Raw genomic sequence first — 20,445 nt, 5'->3', positions numbered from 1 at the left:
TGTTTTTCTTTTTCTAGTTTCCTAGGGTAGAACCTTAGATTACTGATGTGAGGCTTTTAGTTTTTCTAATAAGAGAATTTATTGTTATAAATTAACCTTGGAATACTACTTTAGCTGCACTGCACAAATTTTGATGCTTTATTCTCATTTATTGTTAAAATACTTTAAAATTTTTCCTTCCCCTTTGACTATATAAAGAGTTACAATAGTATAAACTTATATTTAGCCCCTCCCTTCTTTTGTGCTACTTTGTCCATATGTCTTATTTGTACCTTACAACATACTATTATTTTGTCTTCTACAATCAATTAACTTTTTTTAAAGGTTCAAAGAAGAAAAAACTTTTTGTAGTTACATTCTGTCCTTCTGGCAATCTTAATGTTTTGTATAGATCCAAATTCTGTGGTTTTCTCATCATTTTTATCCCAAATTTACCATTCTTATATTGTAGATTTCCTGGAAATGAAATCTCTCAACTTTTGTTTGTCTAAAAAAGTCTCTAACCTTCATTACTCACTTGTGCAGGGAATTTTAGAGTGACAATTTTTTTTTTCTTTCAGGCTTTTAAAAATACTACTCTTGAATTCTGGTTTTTATAGTTTATGATGAGAAATATATTGTTATTCTTATTTTCATTTCATAGAACATAAATATCTTTTTTTCTTTGGTTGTATTTAAAATTTTTAACTGGCTTTAGCAATTTGATGTGATGTGTCTTGATATGCTTGGCGGGGGGGTGTTTTGCTGGGACTTGTTGAGTTTCTTTGATATTTGAGCTTATATTATTCATAAAAATCAGAAAATATTTTTGTCATTATTTCTTCAAAACTTTTTCTGTATACCCCTCTTTGCCTTTCCTTCTTAGATGTCAATTACATCTATGTTCAATGACTTAATATTTTCCCACAAGCTACTAATGCTTTTTTTCATTTTTTTCCCCCATCATTATTTATTACATCTCTCTGCATTTTAAAGTAAATGTAAACTCTAATTCACTACTTTGGCACTAATCCCAACTAGTTTATCTCATTTCCAAATATTACAATTTTAATCTCTGAAATGATTAATCATTTGAGTCTTTTTCCTATCTTCTATTCTTTCTCATTATTATTCACAGTTTTCTTATATCTCTGGGCATATTTATATGGTTTATAATAGCTATTTGAGATCCTCATCTACTATTTCCATCATCTCTGTTGTTTTTACAATCTATTTCTAATGATTAATTTTTCTGTCTTGTTATGGGTGGTTCTTTCCCTGATTCTTCACATGCCTAATAATTTCAGATTGGACACTGGAGTGATTTTATATTCTTTGATTTTGCTGTATTTCTTTAAAGAGCAACAGACATTTGCCCCTGGGATTGAGTTACACTGGATCATTTTGATTCTTTCAAGACTTACTTTTATTAAGATTTGTGAGGGTAGGTTCAGAGCAAAACCTTCTGCATTTGTTTGGGCTCCCTCTCCCTGGGCTACAGCAAACTATCTTTGTGCAGTAACCTGGGACTTGCCTCATTTATTTCCCTTTTCTCAGAGATCAGAATCCTGTAATGCTTATTGTCTGATAACTAAAAACACTCTATTTTTACCTTTTGCCTAGTTTTCTAGATGTTCATAATAGAAGGGCAATTCCTATATCAGTTAATCCTTCATGAGTTCTACAATTTCACTTTGATGAAAATAAACATTCATTCACAAGAAGGGTGTGAAGTCATAGACATCTGGCTGCCATCTATCTCCATCACTTCTAATATCCTCATCTGTACAATAAGAATGATGGTATTTATTTCACAGAATTGGAGGAAAAACAGATAATGCATATGTATAAGTATTTAATAAGGAATATGGAAAATGTAGTACATTCATCATTATGTTTCTGGATGGTAAATGACTTTCATTTGTTTTTGTTCACTGTATTTTCTAAATAATAGAAAGTTTAGAAAAATTAATTCATTACTCTTATAATATTTAACAATGTATTAGAAACATTACAGATGACTCTTTGTAAATGTTAAATACAATACATGAATATAATTTGAAAATATCCATAATTCCTGAATTTGGGGGATTTTAAGGGACATTATAGGACTATAATTAAGCTTTTATTATAGTAGCTATAACGAGTATTCTTCAGATTAAAGACTGAGTTTGATAAAGAGGCACCTGTAAAAGAACCAAGATGATAAAACAAAGGACACAACAGCTTAATGGTTCTAGTCTTCCTAATCATGCAAAGGAGACTAATGTGTCTTAGATAAATAGGGCCAAGCAACACCTCTCTCTTTTTAAATAATCAAATACCATTAACCCATAGGATTGTTAAGCAGCAGCAGCTTATAGGTTGAAAGACTGTGCTTATATAAATCAAACGAGATCATATCCAGTGACATGTTAGTAGATAATTTACATTTAGATATCCTGGATTAAAAAGGAGCACTGGAAAAGTGCTAAAAAATAGAAATATAGCTGCTGCTAAGCTGCTAAGTCACTTCAGTCGTGTCTGACTCTGTGCGACCCCATAGATGGCAGCCCACCAGGCTCCCCTGTCCCTGGGATTCTCCAGGCAAGAACATTGGAGTGGGTTGCCATTTCCTTCTCCAAAGCGTGAAAGTGAAAAGTGAAAGTAAAGTCATTCAGTCGTGTTCGACTCTTAGCGACCCCATGGACTGTAGCCCACCAGGCTCCTCTGTCCATGGGATTTTCCAGGCAAGAGTACTGGAGTGGGGTGCCATTGCCTTCTCTGGAAATATAGCTATCAGTAGATAAAGAAATTTTTAGTTAACAATGCTTTAGTTAGTACTGCTTCTGTGAGTGATAAAGCACAAGGTAGAATAAAATTATCTAAAATACCATTATCCTTCAGATTTTCAGCTCATTTTCATAAATATCTAGCAAATGAACAGAATATTAGAGACAATCTGATAAGAACAGGAAAAATGAAGAGTATTTTGAAATTAATTCTGGAGGTGATTTAGTTAATTTATTATTATCGTATTTATTCCTAAATGCACAGTCATAATAAGATGATCTAGATTCCTATATATACAAAACTAAAATAAAAAGTCAAGAAAAATCTTACAATTCCATTTAGTTAAATAATGATGGAAGTAGCATGAGGTTTAAATATACAAAGAAAAAAAACATACATCATTGTATTAACAGTGCCACATCTGGGCAGTCAACTTTCTGGTGCTTTTTTCTTCAAGCTGAATATAACGAATTCATCTTTGGGATATGTACTACCCAGAGATGAATAAAAGCACCTGATTTTTCTCCCATCTTTGGTACTTCCAACCAAAAGGACCATTCTACATAACTTTTTAGTCACATGAATCTTGCAGATCACTTTGACCTTATGATTTCAATCTGAACAAAACAGATTCCTCTTTGTTAAAAATAAAAGGGAAAAAAAGTAAATAGGAAATAACCTGAAACTGGGCACTGATGCTGGGAGGTTTCTTCTTCTTGTGCAAATGAAGAAGAGACTTGGTAATGCGATCCTGTAGGGTCAATCTTGTCAGATGCTTTAAAGACTTTACTTCTAGCAAATGCTGAAAAACAGAGGGAAGAAATCAAATTCTTCACATAAATTGATCTAAGAATAGGAAAAACAAAGTTGTAAGCCAGTGTTTATTATTCCTATATATGACTGTGGTGAATATGGGAGATTAATATTCAATATACACTCTACCCATCTTCTGCTTTCTGGCAGAAGTTGATCAGCTAAAAAGAAACTGCATTTCTCAAACTCTTACATCTCAGTTCCTGGATGTGATTTAAGTTCCACAATTCCCACACATTAAACTAGGAAGGTCTAACCTCAACCTCGGCAGATTCAAGGGATTAGATCTGATAGACAGAGTGCCTGAAGAACTATGGACAGAGGTTCGTGACATTGTACAGGAGGCAGGGATCAATACCATCCCCAAGGAAAAGAAATGCAAAAAGACAAAATGGCTGTCTGAGGAGGCCTTACAAATAGCTGTGAGAAGAAGAGAAGCAAAAGGCAAGGGAGAAAAGGAAAGATACACCCATTTGAATGCAGAGTTCCAAAGGATAGCAAGGAGAGATAAGAAAGCCTTCTGCAGTGATCAATGCAAAGAAATAGAGGAAAACAATAAAACGGGAAAGTCTAGAGATTTCTTCAAGAAAATTAGAGCTACCAGTGGAACATTTCATGCAAAGATGGGCACAATAAAGGACAGAAATGGTATGGACCTAACAGAAGCAGAAGATATTAAGAAGAGGTGGCACAAATACACAGAAGAACTATACAAAAAAGATCTTCACAACCCAGATAATCATGGTGTGATCACCAACCTAGAGCCAGACATCCTGGAATGCGAAGTCAAGAGGGCCTTAGGAAGCATCACTACGAACAAAGCTAGTAGTGGAGGTGATGGAATTCCAGTTGAGCTATTTCAAATCCTGAAAGATGATGCTGTGAAAGTGCTGCACTCTATATGCCAGCAAATTTGGAAAACTCAGCAGTGGCCACAGGACTGGAAAAGGTCAGTTTTCATTGCAATCCCAAAGAAAGGCAATGCCAGAGAATGCTCAAACTACCACATTTTTGCACTCATCTTACATGCTAGTAAAGTAATGCTCAAAATTCTCCAAACCGGGCTTCAACAGGACATGAACTGTGAACTTCCAGATGTTCAAGCTGGTTTTAGAAAAGGCAGAGGAACCAGAGACCAAATTGCCAACATCCATTGGAGCATCAAAAAAGCAAGAGAGTTCCAGAAAAACATCTACTTCTGCTTTATTGACTATGCCAAAGACTTTGACTGTGTGGACCACAACAAACTATGGAAGACTATCAGACCACCAGACCTGCCTCTTGAGAAATCTGTATGCAACAGTTAGACTGGACATGGAACAACTGACTAGTTCCAAATAGGAAAAGGAATACGTCAAGGCTGTATATTGTCACCCTGCTTATTTAACTTATATGCAGAGTACATCATGAGAAACGTTGGGCTGGATGAAGCACAAGCTGGAATCAAGATGCTGCTGCTGCTGCTAAGTCGCTTCAGTCATGTCCGACTCTGTGTGACCCCATAGACGGCAGCCCACCAGGCTCCCCTGTCCGTGGGATTCTCCAGGCAAGAACACTGGAGTGGGTTGCCATTTCCTTCTCCAATGCATGAAAGTGAAAAGTGAAAGTGAAGTTGCTCAGTCGTGTCCGACTCTTAGCAACCCCATGGACTGCAGCCTACCAGGCTCCTCCGTCCATGGGATTTTCCAGGCAAGAGTACTGGAGTGGGGTGCCATTGCCTTCTCCCTTTGCTCTATTCACAGACATTCCTGGAAAATCCAGTGTTTGTTAAAATCATGCCACATCAGAATTGTGTTAATATGTAAAGCAGAATGGGTTGGAGATACATCATCACTAACAACTTTTCACTTATAGGAATCTTGGTGGGGCATCAAGATGGCCGGGAGAAATATCAATAACCTCAGATATGCAGATGACACTACTCTTATGGCAGAAAGTGAAGAAAACTAAAGAGCCTCTTGATGAAAGTGAAAGAGGAGAGTGAAAAAGTTGGCTTAAAACTCAACATTCAGAAAACTAAGATCATGGCATCTGGTCCCATCACTTCATGGCAAATAGATGGGGAAACAGTGGAAATAGTGACAGACTTTATTTTGGGGGGGCTCCAAAATCACTGCAGATGGTGACTGCAGCCATGAAATTAAAAGATGCTTACCTCTTAGAAGAAAAGTTATGACCAACCTGGACAGCATATTAAAAGCAGAGACATTACTTTGCCAACAAACATCTATCTAGTCAGATCTATGGTTTTTCCAGTAGTCATGTATGGATGTGAGAGTTGGACTATAAAGAAAGCTGAGTGCCGAAGAATTGATGCTTTTGAACTGTGGTGTTGTAGTAGACTCTTGAGAGTCCCTTGGACTGCAAGGAGATCCAACCAGTCCATCCTAAAGGAAATCAGTCCTCAATATTCATTGGAAGGACTGATGTTGAAGCTGAAACTCCAATACTTTGGCCACCTGATGCAAAGAACTGACTCACTGGAAAAGACCCTGACGCTGGGAAAGACTGAAGGCAGGAGGAGAAGAGGACGACAGAGGATGGGATGGCTGGACAGCATCACCAACTCAATGGACATGAGTTTGAGTAAACTCTGGGAGTTGGTGATAGACAGGGAGGCCTGGGGTGCTGCAGTCCATGGGGTTGCAAAGAGTCAGACACTGCTGAGCTACTGAACTGAACTGATTGAATCAAGGCAGAGGGTTTGGCTACTAGCTTGTTTCTGCCGCCAAACACGTATACAAAAGTACTTCAGCCTTCCATGGCCCGTGTCCAGGCACTACTTTTGAGAGTGTTGAGAGGCAGCATGCAGGGCATCTGTGTTGTCAGTGCAACTCTAGTAAAAGCACCTTAGTACAGAAGCCAATAATTATAGCAGCTTCTCCATGAGCCTGGAAGCAGGTGCAAAGATCGCAGCTTCCTCAGTTGCTAGCTTTTGGAGTAAAGCTGAGGTTAGTTCTGCTCTCTAACTTCTGATGATTTCTGTAAGCACCACTTTGAATTAAGACCCTTTATACTTAAAAAGGGGGCTTCCCTGGTGGGTCAGATGGTAAAGAATCTACCCTCAATGCAAAAGATCTGGATTCACTCCCTGGGTCAGGAAGATCACCTGGAGAAGGGAAGGGCTACCCACTCCAGTATTCTTGCCTAGAGAATTCCATGCACAGAGGAGCCTGGCGGGCTACAATTCATGGGGTTGCAAAGAGCTGGACACCAAGGAGCAGTATTTTCTTCTTTTACTACTTAAACATATCCACAGTGATTATTAACTTGCAATTGAATCCTGACCTATAGAGACAATAAATTAAATTCAATCCCTAGACTATACAGTAAGTAAGCCAGGAACACATAAACAGGAAAAAAAAATACAGTCCCTTATCAATCTGCATCCTTAAGTCCTAATTATTAATCTTCATAAGATAGGAGTTACACATAAAGCAACTGAAGAATACAAAACAGGGTATTAATAAAGGATTTTGGAGCTCCTTTTAGCCAATCACTAATCAATTTTGAAAATCCTACTAATTTACGGCAGTGAGTTTGTCAATGGAAAGAACATATCTATACTGATGCACAACCTTATGTTACTTATAAAGCAGAAAAAGTTTCATTGTATGAGAAGCAGAGATTTGAGTTAAAAGCATGATAAATATAGAAGACTAAACAGTATTAATTTTGACAATATGAACATCAAAAAATAAAAACTTCCAAGTGGTAATATAAGTATAATACACATTTAAATGATTCTACCTAAGGAAAAAGAAATTTCCAACAAACACTTATCATCTATATGTAAGAATGATAAAAAAAAAAAAAGCTTAAAAGAACATGTCCCATGACCATAAAGGAGCAGGAGACTTCAACAGACAATTCTCAAAATATACATGACAAGTAACATAATGAAAACCAATCTCGCTTTAATCAAAGAAACACACCTTTTCTTTAAGGAGATTTATTGCACATTCAATTGGCAAACATATAAAGACTGATCAGATTCAGTATACATAAAACAGGCATATTTATGTATTGTTCTTAGGAGTGAAAATCCTTATTAACTTCCTGATATTAAACAATTTCATGTCTAGGTATTTATCTAAGGAAAGATAGAATATAACTTGTGACAATGTACTTCAAAAATATAGTGAAAAATTCTGACTAGAGATAACGAACTACACGAAACTTTTTTCATGAAGTTCATCCACACAACTGAACACTGTACAGCTCCTAAAAATACTATAAATCTATATTCTGACATTGAAAAATATCTGCAAATACTCTTGACCAAAAAAAGTCACACAAAACAATAATATATTTACATAAATATATAATGGTATGTGTGCATTAAATTTTCAAAGTTTTTACTTAAGTTGAAATCCTTCCCTTCAGGAATTTAATTGGAAAAGTCAAACAAACAAAAAAAAACCAATACAAAAAATCCACATTCATTCTTACCTCCAGATCTTTCCAATTTTTTCATTTGTTTGGAATATTAGACCTTTACATGGGTTAATTTTTCTTAGTATTCAACTTATAGCTTAAATACCCAAACTTTTTAATAAAGTTATTACTTGCATACCCCAAAAGCAGCCCACCTGTATGCTAATAGTATGTCATTTCATCTTCCTCTTTGCATATAATATCATCTAAATCTTTTACTGTTTTTCTCTTTCTCTGAAAGAATCACTACAAGAGAGCAAGAGTTCTTGGACTAGACTATCTATCCCTGCACTAACAATGTCTAAAACAGTGTCTGGTTCTGCATGTGCCGTGCTCAGTTGCTCAGTCGTGTCTGACTCTTTGCAACCCCACAGACTAGCCCACCAGGCTCTGCTGTCCATAAAGATGCTCCAGGCAAGCATACTGGAGTGGGTTGCCATGCCCTCCTCCAGGGGATCTTCCCAACCCAGGGACTGAACCCAGGGTTGGGTCAATCTCCCGCATTGCAGGCAGATTCCTTACCGTGTGAGCCACCAGGGAAGCCCCTGGTTCTGCAAACTCAATAAATATTAGCTGGATGAACAAAAGAATGGTTAACAAGTAATGATTTTTCAACAGTGTTTCCTCAGACTTATGCCCATGAAACTCATCATGATTAGATCTATCAAGAAATATTCAATGATTACTACAGATCCAGTTCTGTTCTAAGTGGTCAGAATACACTGCATTCAAGTACAAGGAAACGGACTATAAGGACATTAAAAAAAAATAAATGATAATCTCAGGGTTATTCCGATTTATGAAGATAAAACAGTGCAAGGAAGAATGGAGATATGAGGCAGAGCAGAAAAAGGCAGTGGACAGGAGGCTAAGAAGGCAAGAAAGGGAGAAAACCAGTTAAGGGACAGCTTCAATAGAACAGCATGATGTGACAAGGACTGAAATGCAGGTCCAAGATCTAGCAGGAAACAGATAACGGATTTAATTCCTTTCTTAGGTCTTCTGTTCATTATCTACTTTATTCCTTTCTTAACTCCATCTTCATTGTTTAGTTTATTCAGATTAGTCAATTCATTCTTTTTTAAACAATTATTTACTTCCTGCTGTGCAAGGTGCTGTAGATACAAAGATTAAGAAGATATTGCTCATGCTGTTAAAGAGAACTAAAATAGATAATAAACTTATCTTCAAGGTTTGAGCCTGAGTGACTACAAAATTCAGGAGGGGAGGAACACAGCAAAATCTCTTATGGCATAAGTCTGAGATATGAGCAGGATGTCACAGTAGAAATGTACAACAATGGAACTGTGGGTAAAAGACTAGAAATTTAAAGGCAGATCAAATTATAAAGATATATTTAATAGAAGTGATTGATGGTTTCAAGGTATGAGAAGGAAAGTACTCTCTAGAAGAAAAAAGTACTATCAAAACAGAACTATATTAACAGAGGGCTAAGGGCTGTTGGAGGTTACATGTGTTTAATATTTGCCTGTGTTTATTCAGAATTGTAAAAAAAAAAAAAAAAAGGCATTCTAAATCCTGCCTTTATCAATAAAATGAGATGCTAGAGGTGCCCTTAATACAAGTGACTGAATCTTATTTCCAGTAGCAATAAAAGTTGTAGGAATATGTACATCAATGATTCACACTCAAGGTAAGAAAGCAGTTTGAGATTTTACAAAAGAGCAAAAGGGGAAAAAAGTTTAGGTTATCTGCATTGCTGCTGCTTCCTTCCATACCACGTATAAAACTAACTTAATGCAACAGAAAGAACTTGTTCAGAAATGACCATGGTCAATGAGGATCTAGGATCTGCTAATTTAATTTTATAAATATAAAAATTTATTTTGTCTTGGTTTGAACTGGACTGAAAGAAACAAGCAAAACATTCACTAAGCATAATTAGAAAAAATAAGGTATATTTAAATAAGGGTAGGAAACAAAGATGAAGAGTGAGGTTACTAATCAAACTACACATTATACATATATATATGTACACATAGAAGCCACAAATTCAACTCTAACATTTTGGTAGAAAACATGAAGAAAATAATTATTTTACTGAATACTAATCGTGCACATGGGCTGCCCTGGTGGCTCAGTGGTGAACACCTGCTGCCCATGCAGGAGACAGAGGTTTGATCCCTGGGCCAGGAAGATCCTCTGGAGTAGGAAATGGCAACCTACTCCAGGATTCTTTTTTTTTTTTCCACTCCAGGATTCTTGCCTGGGAAATTCCATGGACAGAGGAGCCTGGTATGCTACAGTCCACGGGGTCACAAAAGAGTTGGACATGACTTAGCAACAACAACAATAATCATGCACATACCAAATATATGTATTTCTTCCTAATGTATGTTATCCCCCACATTACAAATGAAGAGACAGAAGTTAAGACAAGTTAGAGAATTTACTCTGAAGACCAGAGAGCAAGTAACAACAGATCCATCATTTGAATTAGGTCAGTTTTACTCCAAGGTCTATACTCTTATAGACTATGCTGCCTCTCTAATATTAAATATATGTACTTGAATACACAAGACTTGTATACCTGTGGCAGATTCATGTCAATGTGTGTCAAGTAATTAGCCTCCAATTAAAATAAATAAATTTATACTTAAAAAAAAAAAGAATACACAAGACACTAAAATAAACAATAGCTATATTTAATTTTGAAAAATTGAGAAACAGATGCGATTCCTGTGATTGATAACTGAATGGTATTATTGACTTCAGATGTATCTAACATATCTTTGTTGACTATCATATGAAGTTTAAGAAGTTACAAAACAATGTATATATAGATACAAGGAGTCACTTTGCTGTACAGCAGAAATTAATACATTTTAAATCAATAGTTCAATTAAAGAAAAATAAGTTATCCATCTGAAGAGAATGAAAAGAACAGGGCAAACACTAGATCCACAGGTGGCATTCAAAATACTAAAAGGCTAAAGAGACAGTGAAGGAAAAAAAAGAAAGACAAATGAACAATGACAAATATTTGACAAAGAACATGGTATGGTCTCCTCTTCTCTCTACATAAAATTTTTCATGATAAGAACATAATCACAAGCCACTCAGTAAATTTTCTTTGTGGTTTAAAACACATTTGCCACTACCACAAACCACATCAGCAATGCATTCAATTTTCTTTGGAAATATAAGGCGACTCAAGTAGAAGGAAAAACTACAGATTCATTTTCTTGTTTCTTAAACTAGAGGATTTTGAGAATAAACAGCCCTTTTTCAGTTCTTTTAAAATCTCTGAATTATGTTCATTAACAAAGTTAATGACAGGACTCCTTTGGAAGGGCACAAGAGAAAGAAAAACTCTAAGATTGTTCTTTAGTAAATCTAATAAACATTTTGGCACACAGTAAGAGTAAGCAAATTACAAGCCCTGGGCCAAATTATGCCCATTGTTTTATAAGATTTCTATGGTTGAAAAAAACTATATGAAATTTAAGTTTCAGTATCCATAAATAAAGTTTTATTGGAATATAGTCACAGTCATTCAGTTACATATTGTCTACAGCTGCATTTGTGCCATGACAGCAGAGCCAAGTAGTTATAACCCAGACCAGATGAGCCTGCCAAGTCTAACTGGACCTTTACAGAAAAACCAGGCTAACTAATGTTAATGATGATGACAGAAATTATTTTTAAATCAGATAAAATTTTAAAATTTTTAATTAGATAAAATTCAGAATGTCTTCTTAACCTGATTTAAGGAGAAATGAAAAAATCTATGCAGAGTCAATTACTCAATGAAAATTTACATCTATATTCAGAAGCTTTTCAAATGCTAGAAAGTGAGATATATCACAAATATTTACCAGCATTAAGCTTTGCCATTTCATAATAACATCCAGCATTATTTCTAAAATGGTTTTAACTGAACATACACAATCTGTATTTTGGGTACAAATAAGATATTTCTTGTTTATGATTTCTATAGATCGTTTGCATGAATAATAAAAAAAATCATGAAGTGAGGCACAAAGGAAAAAATATTTTCATAATACTCACCTTTGGAAGCCCAGGTTTGGATTTGAAATTTTTGTTTCTCCTATAGAGACAAATCTTACATTAGAAGAAGAAAAAAAAAAAAAAAAAACATCGAAAAGATGAATTTCAAGTTCTCTACAAAAAGAACACTATATACCCACTTCCAAGTTATAGGTCCTTTAAATGAAAACACTGTCTAATTCAACTAAGCAGGCACCTTTGGGAAAGAAGGATAAGCAAAGCAAAGATATGCCTGCTCCATAATATAGGTACAAACAGACTGAGCTTGATGATCGGTAACATAATGTAGATTCAAAGCTCAAGTTTCATTTTCTTTTGGACCCTAACAGGCCTCTGCATTCTTAACCTACAGAGGCTTTGTTTCTGTCATTTTAAACTTAAAAAGATGCCTAATTTCATGAATTATTAAAATGTACTTTTCACTAAGACTTATGATCTTCCATTTTCAGAAACTATAATAAATTCTGCTCTGCTCTTTTATTCCTTATTCATAATTCAATATCACACTTTGATCAAACCTTTTTTTTTTGTTTTAATGGCTACAAAAAAGGAATAAAAGCCAGTGCTTATGAACATGGGCTGGGGAATCAGGAAGACCTGGGCTTGTTGAATCTGAGCTCTATCACCTACCAAGGTATGATTTTAATCTCTTTAAAACTTGGTTTCATTATGTAACAGTATAAAAGTGATATCAACCTCACAGAGTTGCTGTGAGGATTAAACAAGTTTATTCACAGTTCTGGAATGTAGCATGACATATAAATTGAGCCTATTAACACTGTTAAGAGATGACTTAGGGATTAAGAAATATAATCCAGTCACACTTCTAGCTAATGATCAAAAAATATGCTCTGGAAGTGACTTAAATATATTGATATGAGTAGGTAAGAACTTTTTACTGGTCCACCATGCATGGTTAATACCTATACCCTGAAACCAGTTCTACATCAGGTAAGCAGAAACAGCAGGTTTGGCAAGTATTATCTATCACCATACAGGTGCCCCTTGAACAACACGAGTTTAGACTGTAAGGGTCCAGTTACACATGGAATTCTTTCAACATGAACTACAACAGTACTACTTGATCTGAGATTGGCTGAATCTGTGGATGTGGAATCACAGATACTGAGGAGCAGTGGGTGTGGAGGGCTGACTGTAAGAAACACACAAATTTTCCATTGTGTAGAAGGTTGGCATCTCTAACCAATGCAGTGTTGAATGGTCAACTGTATGTGGTCCCATTCACCATTTCGTAAGAGATCTACCTGCCCAACTTGTTAAGACTGCCAGAATTAAAGGGCAACTGCAGTTAAAAACTAGGAATCTTAAAAAAAGCTAACAGTATTTGCTCTCTCTGGATGTACAGTCTGTAAAAGAGCAATAAAGAATCATCTCCATAAGTATATTCAGTCATGATCTCCTAGTAAGATGAAAACAAATAAACAAATACCAGCTTTATAATACATGAGACTGTCACAGTTCTAAATTCTGACTACTTTTTAATCTTGTTTCCCTTAAAAATCCACTCATGAAAATAATGCTTCAAAATTACCTCTCTTTTTTAGCCAGAAAATTTAAATCAGTTATAAAAAAGGCAAACGATATTGTTGATCAATACTAACGTGAGAATCCCATGGGCTCTCTCCAAGAGTTTGCTGCTAGCTGAATTAGCGAATATCCCATCTTTATCAAGCAAGGAGGTGTTACTTGATAGTTTACTCTGGCGAATCCCAGTTCTGCCATTCCAGGCAAAATCAAATGTTTCACTGTAAAAATTAAATATAGTACAATTTCCTTAATTGAGACATCCCTAACATTCCAGAAATTTCTTTTAAAAGCAAAACAAAGCTTTAAACACTGAAGTTAAAACTTAACTTTACTTAAAAAAGTAAAACAAAGCTTTAAACACTAAAATTAAAATTTAGAAAAAATGCTAAACCAGCAGAAAATGGTTTTATCAAAGAGATTACTGATCAATTTGGGCTAATCTTTTAGTCTCCCAGAACCAAATATTTCTAGGATTCTACCACATTCACATTCAAAAGTACATGATGAGCACACCATATAGCTAAATGCACCATTTAACAATCAGTAAATCATATAATGTATTATAAGATACTGGCATGTCTTTTGTCTTTGTTTCAGGTCCAAAATCCCCATCCTTTAAAAAGTACATATTAGCCCAAGTATAACCACTTCTTTGAGTTTTACTTCTTTTCTGAGAATATTCAATGTACGTAAAATAGAAATAGAAACTGTTTGGTTTTCTCCCTGTTAACTGTCTTTCATTAGTTTAATTTACAGGCCTATAGCCATTGAACCTAAGAAGGCAGAGGACAGTTTCATACCATAAAATTTGATGTATATAACATTATCAAAACAATAAAACTATAGAAATGAAGAACAGGTTAGTGGTTGCTAGAGACAGGAAAGGGACATGGAAGAAAAAGAAGAATACAAATAAGCAGTATGAATAAATTCGTTTATGATGATGAAAGAGTTCTGCATGCTGACTGTGGTGCTGGTTACACAAACCTATGTTGCTGTTGTTTAGTCATTGAGTGGTGTCTGACTCTATTGTGACCCCATGGACTATAGCCCACCAGGCTCCTCTGTCATGGGATTTGCCAGGCAAGAATACTGGAGTGGGTTGCTATTTCCTTCTCTAGGGGATCTTCCCGCCCCAGGGATTGAACCCATGTTTTCTGCTTTGGCTGGTGGATTCTTTACCACTGAGCCACCAGGAAGATAAAATTGCAAAGAAACTACATACATACAAACACAGATTTATTTTAAATGGTGAAAACTATAGTCTAGTTAATATTAATGAAACAATGTAATTTTCCTGGTTTTGATAATGTACTACTACTATATAAGATTCTTTTAAGGAAAACTGAATGAAGAGTACATAGGACTCTATAGACTATATTTCCTTTGTACTCTTTTTGAAACTATTTAAAAATGGAATATAACTTAAAATTTTATTTTCCCATTAGTTCTTTACTTAAATTATACCACTTTTTAGATAGCCAGGACAATATCTTCAAAATCTTTTAATAGCTTTGTTCTATCCTCCTGGTCAAGTTTCTAATGAAGAACAATAGAAAATAATCAAACATAAAAAACTTTATCTATAAAAATTTTCATCAATACCAAAAAATTAGAAACAACCTAAATAGCTAACAATTGGAAATAAATAAAGAAATCATGTCATAACCACACCAATGGGAGTCTATAAGGTCATTAAAAATCATGTCATAGAATAGTTATTTAATGGCATAAAAAATTGTCTGCATATATTATCAAATCTAAATAAAGTATTGGTGCATGGTATGGTTTTGTTTAAGACAATTATATTTATACATATGGAAAGAATACATACAAGAAAAATTTTATGGGCAAAGTAGACATTTGCTCAAACAAGATATATGTATCATCAAAAAAGATATAAAACACACACACACACACACACACACACACACACAAAATACAGAAAAAAAAAAAGATACACAAATCACCAATAAGCACATAAAAAGATGCTGAACATGATTAGGTATCAGGGAAATACAAACCAAAACTACAAGGAGATACTACTTTAATCCCATTAAGACAGGCAATAAAACAACAAGGATGTGGAGAAATTGGAACCTTTATCCATTACTAGTGGGAAGGTTTGTTTTTTTTTTTTTTAAGTCGCTCAGTCGTGTCCGACTCTTTGCGACCCCATGGACTGTAGCCCACCAGGCTTCTCCGTCCATGGGATTTTCCAGGCAAGAATACTGGAGTGGGTTGCCATTTAATTAAGCCTTTATCTCTCACTCAAGGAAAATGTACACAGCTAAAAACAGATTTATATTTGCATTTCCTTGTTTTACAAGTGAAGTTGCTCAGTCGTATCTGACTCTTTGCGACCCCATGGACAGTAGCCTACTAGGCTCCACTGTCCATGGGATTTTCCAGGCAAGAATACTGGAGTGGGCTGCCATTTCCTTCTCCAGGGGATCTTCCCAACCCAGGGACTGAACCCGGGTCTCCTGTATTGCAGAGACGCTTTAACGTCTGAGCTAAAGACTACCTCAATTCTTAGTCCTAGATCACCACCAAATCGGTTGTTCCACTCTTATATTTATGACTCACTAATTAGGAATATTCCATAGGCAAGATCCAAAAACCTCTACTCAGTATATACAAGCTAATAATTTCATGACTCATTTGATTTTCTAAGTATCTATTTTTTTATCTTCTCCATCTTCTCACCAATTTTCTCTAAAATATGTCTAAAATAAACTCAACAATACAACAAATATGAGCTGGAAGGATCTCCTGTTAAGGCTGCTAGCTGGCCTTATCCCGATAACATTACTTCAGTGCCAAATATCTTTCTTTATTGTATGCAAAGGAAAAGAATAAAGCTAGTGTGATCAATTTCTCCATGAAGAAGGGTCTCATAAATGAGCTTATACACATCTTTATGATATTAGATTGTCTTTCCATGAGTCCCTAAATTCAGTTAGCTGCTTGAACCCAGAATGATTAATCTTAAACCAAAATATCACACTATTGCAACTAATGTATAAAAACAGAAGCCCATACAGATCACCTCAGACATCCAAAATTGAAAGCAGTACAAAGAAACACAAACTTGGGAATTCCCTGGTGGTCCAGTGGTTAGGATATGGCACTTTCACTGTGGTGGCCCAGGTTCAGTTCCTAGTTGGGGAATTAAGGTCCCACAAGCCACACACAGCAGTCAAAAAAAAAAAAAAAAGGAAAGAAAGAAAGTCCACAAATTAGGAATTAGGAAACTTATAACCATTAAATTGCTTCGGGAAATGCAACAAGTCACAATTCCTTTTTTATATGCAAATCAAGAAAATGAGATCCTTAAGTTAGGTATCTCTAATGACCAGGGTAAGAACACTGCCAGTATATTGAAATAAAGGTACACAGGATCACCAGATTAATGATTTCATTTGTTCTTGAGTAAAATCTAACATGCACATATAATGGTGATTTTTGTCAGCAGCCAACTGTCATACATATACTACAAAGATAGTAAGTCATTCAATCATTCAATTTGCTGGCATTAAAGATAAGCAGGGTTGAGGTCAGATACCTAGGCTGTGAAAGTTCTTGTAGGTTAAAACAGTGAACCAAGACTTCTTGTTATAAGCAATAAAGAGTTGTGAAAAAGTTGTGGAGCAGAGAAGTGACAATATACATTTGAAAGACATAGTAAATCAAAATGGAAAACCTGATCAATGAAGTTAAACCATAATTCTAAATACTAAATAGATCATCCTAATTTTAGTGTCTTACCAGGGCACTAAGAAGCTCAATTCTCTTGATGTTCAAAATGTACACAGAAAACTTTAGATACTAAACAATGTTATTTGCTCATTTTAAGTACAATCTTTATAAAATAGTATGTGCAAAGGAAACAGGAGTTTTATCTACAAACTCAGAAAATTACTTGTACTTGTTACTTTCAAATTTTACTCAAGAATTCTTCATTGAAAATGGTAAAGGTAAGCTGTGGTTACCACATTCATCAAGAAAAGATATTGGAATATTTAAATGTGGCAAAAGTTTAAAGAAAAGGTTTCAGATGGTTTGATATAAATCAAATTACTCAGTTATTACTTACCAGTAAGATTTCTCCATGGAAAGAAGCAGAAAACCCATTACTTTTGCAAAAGATATAAAATGCCAGAAAAGTCTCAGAAATGAAAACATATGAACTCATATTTAATCATTCTGGGGAAACTTTTTTTAATTGTACAACCATTTTACCAGAAGCAATCTTAGATAATATACCCTCTTGTTAACTCTAACCTTATTACACTTTTTATAAAAGTTTTAAGAAGGTTTTTTAAAAGGTCTGATTTTCTTCATATTTTTAAAGCCCCAGAAGTATTATTACTAAGAATTCGAGCTATTTCTTCTGTACTTCCTTGAAAACATAAACCAAACACACTTACTGTTGGTTTTTTTCATTTAGAGTATTCATGCCCTGGAGATCAGAAAGAGGTGTTCTGGGATTTTTCCGAGTTATACCTAGTGTATAGAAAGCAAAAATTTTCAGTCAGTGCTATCAGAAACTAAAGACAAAACAGTTTTTCTAAGAGCAAATGAAATTAATATACTTAAATAGCAAATACTGCTAAACATATCAGAAACATCTACACTTGATCTTAGCCAAAAGGCTGAGAAGCGATATCAGAAACATCTAAATAAAAATATGAACCAAGTCCCATGACTGTTATTTATAAATCCTAGTCAACAATGAAACCAATTAGGGAATTTAATAATAAATTCTTTAAATTCTTCTCTCACTTAAATATATTTAGGAAATCCAAGGGTAACTGGGCTAAAGGCCTAGAAGTATACAAGTTCTTTTCTTATTTTAATATTAAATATTTAATCATTTCGTGTTCAAAAAATTTTTAATTTATTTGCATCACTTTTCAGCAATAGTATATTGCTGACATGAACTGTAGATTTTAGAAATCGATTAATCTTATAAAGACACTGAGAATCAAAGATGAGGAATTGCTTCCTCAGAAATAACAGTATTTTTTAAACAAAAACTCTAATTTAAAAAATAAGCAGAAGATTTGAATAGACATTTTTCCCAAAGAAGATGCACAGATGGCTCACAAGCACATAAAAAGATGCTCAACTTCATTAATCACCAGGGAAACGCAAATCAAAACCAAAATGAGACATCACTTCACACCAGTCAGAAAGGCTATCATTAAAAAACACAAACAATAAGTACTGGCAAGGATGTGGAGAAAGGAAATGCTCATACACTACTGATGGGGATATAAACTGGTGCAGCCACTGTGAAAACAGTATGGAGGCTTCTCAAAAAATTAAAATGGAACTACTATATGAGTGAGCAATTCCACTCCTGGATACACATCTGGAAAAAATGACAATGCTTATTTGAAAAGACACATGCACTCAATGTTCACAGCAGCCCTGTTTATAACAAGCTAAGTAATGGAAGCAACCCATGTGCCCATCAGCCAACAACTGGCATAAGAAGATGTGGTGTGTGTGTGTGTGTCACACACACACACACACAGGCATATTACTCAGATACTAAAAAAAATAAAATACTGCCATCTGCAGCAGTGGAGAGACCTAGAAAATATTATGCTTAGTGAAGTAAGTCAGACAGAGAAAGACAAATACTATATATGACTTATATGTGGAATCTAAAAAAAAAATACCAATGAGTATACATGCAAAACAGCAACAGACTCACAGATACAGAAAACAAACTTGTAGTTACCACACAGGAGAGGGAAGATGGAAGGGACATAATAGGGATATATGATTAAGAGACAGAGATTACTATACATAAAATAGTAAAAGTATTTCTACTTGAGATAAAAATCTTGTATGTGGAAAATACTAAGAAATTCACAAAACAATATTAGGACTACTATTAAATAAGTTCAGCAAAATTACAAGATATAAGATCACTATTCAAAAATCCACTTTGTTTCTATACAATAGCAACTAACAATTGGAAATGAAATTAAGAAAACAATTCCAATAATAGCATTAAAATAATATAAAAGGAATAAGTTGAACAAAAAAATACAATAATTTTAAAAGGAAACCTAAATAAATGGAAAGCCATCTGTGCGCATGGACTGGAAAACTTAATACTGTTTTAAGATCGCAATGTTCCTGAATTCATTTACAGATCAATGCAATCTCTATTAAAATTCCAGCTTTTTTTTTTTACTAAAATGAATAAGCTGACCCTAAAATTGATATGGAAATGCAAATGGCCCAGAAGAGCAAAACTAATGTTGAAAAAAGAGAACACAGTTGGAGGACTCATACTTTCTGAATGCAAAACTTTACTATAAACATATAGTAACTGAGACAGTATGGTACCAGTATAAAGATAGGCAGATCAATGGAAAGGAACCGAGAGTACAGAAATAAACATTTACATTTATGATCAAATGAAATTTGACAAAGGTGCCAAGACAATTCAATGAGAAAAGAATAATCTTTCAACATAAACTGAGAAAACTAGACAACCACATGGAAAAGAATGAAGTTGGTGATCCAGTGGCTAAGACTTTGCCTTCCAATGCAGAAGGCAGGGGTCTGATCCCTTGTGGGGAAGCTAAGATCCCACATGTCTCATGGCCAAAAATTCAAAACATAAACAACAGAAGCAATACTGTAACAAAGACTTCTAAAACAGTCCACATCAAAAAAAAAAAAAGAATGAACTTGGATCAAAGACCAAAATATAAATGGTCAAAGTACAAAACTCTTAAAACGTGGGAGTAAATATTTCTGACTTGGATTAGGCAGTAGTTCTATAGCTATGACATCAAAAGAATAAGCAACCAGAGAGAAAAACTGATAAACAAG

At 34.8% G+C, this 20,445-nt stretch overlaps 1 protein-coding gene and 1 non-coding gene across 7 annotated transcripts in view; both read right to left on the bottom strand.

Annotated features, from left to right (window-relative positions):
* LOC120853514 (unconventional myosin-IXa) overlaps positions 1–20,445 on the bottom strand; it is a 181,066-nt gene that overhangs the window by 75,149 nt on the left and 85,472 nt on the right. For all 6 annotated transcript variants that reach the window (XM_040227410.1, XM_040227412.1, XM_040227411.1 and 3 more), the window contains 4 exons: positions 18,015–18,090; positions 13,656–13,799; positions 12,034–12,073; positions 3,431–3,553 (listed from right to left, as the gene is read on the bottom strand). In XM_040227410.1, coding sequence (XP_040083344.1) covers positions 3,431–3,553; positions 12,034–12,073; positions 13,656–13,799; positions 18,015–18,090 — 383 coding nt within the window. The remainder of the gene's footprint in view (positions 1–3,430; positions 3,554–12,033; positions 12,074–13,655; positions 13,800–18,014; positions 18,091–20,445) is intronic.
* On the bottom strand, positions 18,070–18,251 carry LOC120853805. The gene has a single exon (XR_005718859.1). It is a non-coding gene; the product is annotated as a U2 spliceosomal RNA (small nuclear RNA).

The sequence above is a fragment of the Oryx dammah genome, unplaced genomic scaffold (genome assembly GCF_014754425.2).
Source record: "Oryx dammah isolate SB20612 unplaced genomic scaffold, SCBI_Odam_1.1 HiC_scaffold_26, whole genome shotgun sequence".
In the NCBI taxonomy this organism is placed as follows: Eukaryota; Metazoa; Chordata; class Mammalia; order Artiodactyla; family Bovidae; genus Oryx; species Oryx dammah.
This window is presented reverse-complemented; position numbering and strand designations above follow the sequence as displayed.